Here is a 3380-nt window from a genome sequence, read left to right on the forward strand (position 1 = left end):
GTGCCAGAATAATTAATGTATCAAGCTTAATATAATCATGAACAATATGCTGCTTGCCGTTGGTTTCCTGACACACAAACTTGTGGTCAAGTGTTTAGATGTACGTTTTCACACCAACTCGCTTTATGCCCTTTTCGCGCGAGAGAAATGATCAAGCACATTCCACAATTTATTCTATTATGGTCATTGATGTATGACGCAATAGTTAGTTTTCGAAACTAGTTCAAGTTTATTATGGATCTCTTCATCGGGAGGCATGATGGATCTTCTGTCACCACGACTTGCTTACCCATCAACAAGACAGAATACATCCGTCGAATTCTGTAAATGACCGCCTTGCTCTTCGTAGACAAAGCTTTTCCGCGAGCGTCATCAAAGGCGATCTCATCCAAAGCAGATAACGAGCTCATCACATTCTTCGGTACTAACAGTGCAAATTCGGTGGCTTCATCGACTTGCAACTAATTTTAAAACATCCCATAGAAATAACTTTCTCTTCCACTACCTCGGATACTGTATTCGCGAGAATGTAACTTTATCGACACATATATGTGGGGCTACTATGCTCCGCAAGGTGGGTGTGTTGCATGAAAGTACTAACTCAGCACTACGCAAGGCGCGTTAAGGTTCGTCGAACGACGCCCGGCTTCTAACCAATCTGGTTATGGGTCATCGTTTTTCTCGACAAATCTCTCACAATATACACTGGGGTGGTCTCTTACATTTGCACTATCGCTTGTCTTCTCCTGCTCAACGAGAAACAGACAGTGGTACAAAGCCGCCCCGAATCGTTACCACTGAACAACACCCTGAAGAAGCAGATTCCAATGAAACTAAATTCTGGGTTCTCCCTGCAAATGAGCGTCTCACCAAAGATATCTTCCAGGAACCGCGACATACCGTCTCTCATTCTAGTCCAAGTATGATTACACTCTGGAGAACAGACGCGCGAATATTTTATGCCAATTTTTCATCTCCACTGCCTTCGCGTACTGTCCACGATTTTCAGCAGTAGCGCGACAGATGTACTCGCACGTCGCTTCTGGAACTACCCGAACTGTTCACGATTTCACGAATCCTGCGCATTAATGTTGCCGCTCAAAAATCATGGGTGGTGAGCTCCATCTTGACTAAAGCTTTTTTTGGTCAGAAATTTTTGTCCCTATCACCAAGAACTACAGTAGAACCCAGTTGCTCTCTTTTTGACCAACTTTCTCTTACTGTAACTTAATGAGATTTTAACCGGTCGACTCTGTCTAAGAATCTGACACTTGTTGCATCTTTGTCGAGAGAAAAGAGATGTAGAGGGCGCAAAAGTTCGGCTATGTCATATGTGTGACACATTCAAAGCCACAACGATACTCGGCGGCTAAGAACTCGTTCTCCTTCTTTATAGCTTGCCTGAGGTCTATTTCTTTGGCGCATTCGTAAAACCTTCATCTCCCACAGATCAACTGGCGCTCGTGCCACAAAATTTATTCTTAGCATCCAATGCAATACCTGCCGCATCATCAAATGAGGTTGAGGGGGTGCAATGGGCTTGTTGCGAGTTGCACCAATCCTAAGGCCTACTATGATATGATTAGGAACGACACCCCTTTTTTGGAGTCGTGTAAGCCACGTCAAGCACGTGCTGTAGGGTTTTATTCATTACATCAAAACCCCTCTCTACCCGGCCCGGGGATTGAACGCTGGACCTCCCGGTTCTGAAGTGAACAGCATACCACTGCACCACAGGGTCGGTCCTAAGGCCTACTATGATAATGGAAACCAGTATCGCCACGTATAGGGTAGGATTTCTCACCATCAAGGCGACGCGGAATTTCATCTTTTGTGCAAATTTTTAAGGGTGTCCTTCCCTGGTATGTATGCTAGATTTGACTACATAGGGGATGCGTTTCAAGGTGGTGCGAATACTCTTTTGATATATCGCATCGCACCCTGTTGGGAATGCCCCCTCTACTGTGGTATAACTGCACGTAAGTGCCCTATCTCGCGAGTGGTCTACAAGTTTAGAGACCGCTGTTGCTCCGTCTTGGTATCGCAAAGATCATAACCATCTCAGTTCCTGTCTCGCAGAGAAAGAATCTCTTTGTCGGCTTTCTCGAAGTACTGGACACTTGAGATAGGCGATCTTACTCAAAAAAATTGCGCTTACACCAACGTCTGTTCAGGCATAGGGAGGTGTCATCCCGACGCATTTTCAGTGCTAGTGAACACCTCCAGGGACAGAATACCGGCAAAGGCTCTCGGCCCGCCAACATTCTTTTTTCTCGAGACCAAATAAAGGGATAAAGAGAGACACTCGAGCAACTCTTAAGGATTGAGACATAAAGCCATGTTCGTCCTACCGATGACAAGTGCAATAGGCGGTGGTGTGTCTCTTTTTCTCGAAAATGCTGGCTTTGCGACTCCGCGTTAGCGAATGCACAAAGAATGGGATCATACACGCACCTAGGAGCGGAGCCAAGAGCCTCTCAACTAACTCAGACACAATTCGAAAATTTAAAAGGAGCAGAAAATTTATTTCTTCTCTTTGCAAAGTACCATCTTACGTGTAATTGTCATGATACTATTCTTCGTACGATGTACATACGCCACAGTTGCTCAGGTATTAAGGTACGTGCTGACGTCATTATTATCAACTGTATTTGAAAGTGATAGCCTTGCTATATTTGAAGCAAAAATTTCTCTTAAGTAATGATTGTCAACTACTGACTAAAAAAGTATGAATGACATTTGGATGATTGCCTACTACTGAATATAAAATAGTATGATAAAAATAATTTACTATTTGTATTTTGCCAATCGCTTAGAAAGCAGAACCTTTAACAGTTCGAATTGATCTTTGCTTTCCTTCGAATTTGATACTCACTCGCATCAGCTTCAATAAATTGACGTATTTGTATTCGAGTAGCAGCAATATCGTCGGCAGAGAAAGCGCTGGACGTAATTAATGCCTCAAGATTCGCATCCGTTACGTTTCTACCGACAATACCCTCGTTTTGGGTCAATATCTTTAAATCCAGACACTTTTTTAGAATCACCTCAGCAAATTTCAGCACATAGACACCACAGTCGTAGCTATTCTCTTGGTGTGGGGCATTCACGTTTAACGTATGAACTTGATCCATTTCGTATTCAGAAATTGCATTCATGTTGTCAACGCATTCTTGAGAATTATCCCATTGCATCCGCAAAAATCTAGTAACAGCATCATATGATTCTTTCAAGTTCATATCACTACGATTCGTTTGACTTGCACATACGTTTTAAGGGAACGGATAATAGCAGCTTTACGATGATACGAACCAAGTGGATCCAGTACAGCGATACAAGGCAACGCCTCCTTAAAGAAATACACAAGCATTGCAAGAATT

The 3380-nt window shown here is 43.2% G+C and overlaps 1 protein-coding gene across 1 annotated transcript in view; it reads right to left on the bottom strand.

The window, feature by feature from the left end:
- Positions 1 to 2961: 2961 nt before the first annotated feature.
- Positions 2962 to 3380, bottom strand: part of PHALS_05919 (Peptidase C48, SUMO/Sentrin/Ubl1) — a gene marked incomplete at both ends in the record, with an annotated part of 518 nt that continues 99 nt past the window's right edge. Inside the window, 3 exons of the mRNA XM_024723240.1 lie at positions 2962 to 2985; positions 3048 to 3204; positions 3270 to 3349. Of these exons, the coding sequence (XP_024574237.1) occupies positions 2962 to 2985; positions 3048 to 3204; positions 3270 to 3349 (261 nt within the window). The remainder of the gene's footprint in view (positions 2986 to 3047; positions 3205 to 3269; positions 3350 to 3380) is intronic.

Source organism: Plasmopara halstedii (genome assembly GCF_900000015.1).
Source record: "Plasmopara halstedii genome assembly, contig: Scaffold_292, whole genome shotgun sequence".
Classification (NCBI taxonomy): domain Eukaryota; phylum Oomycota; class Peronosporomycetes; order Peronosporales; family Peronosporaceae; genus Plasmopara; species Plasmopara halstedii.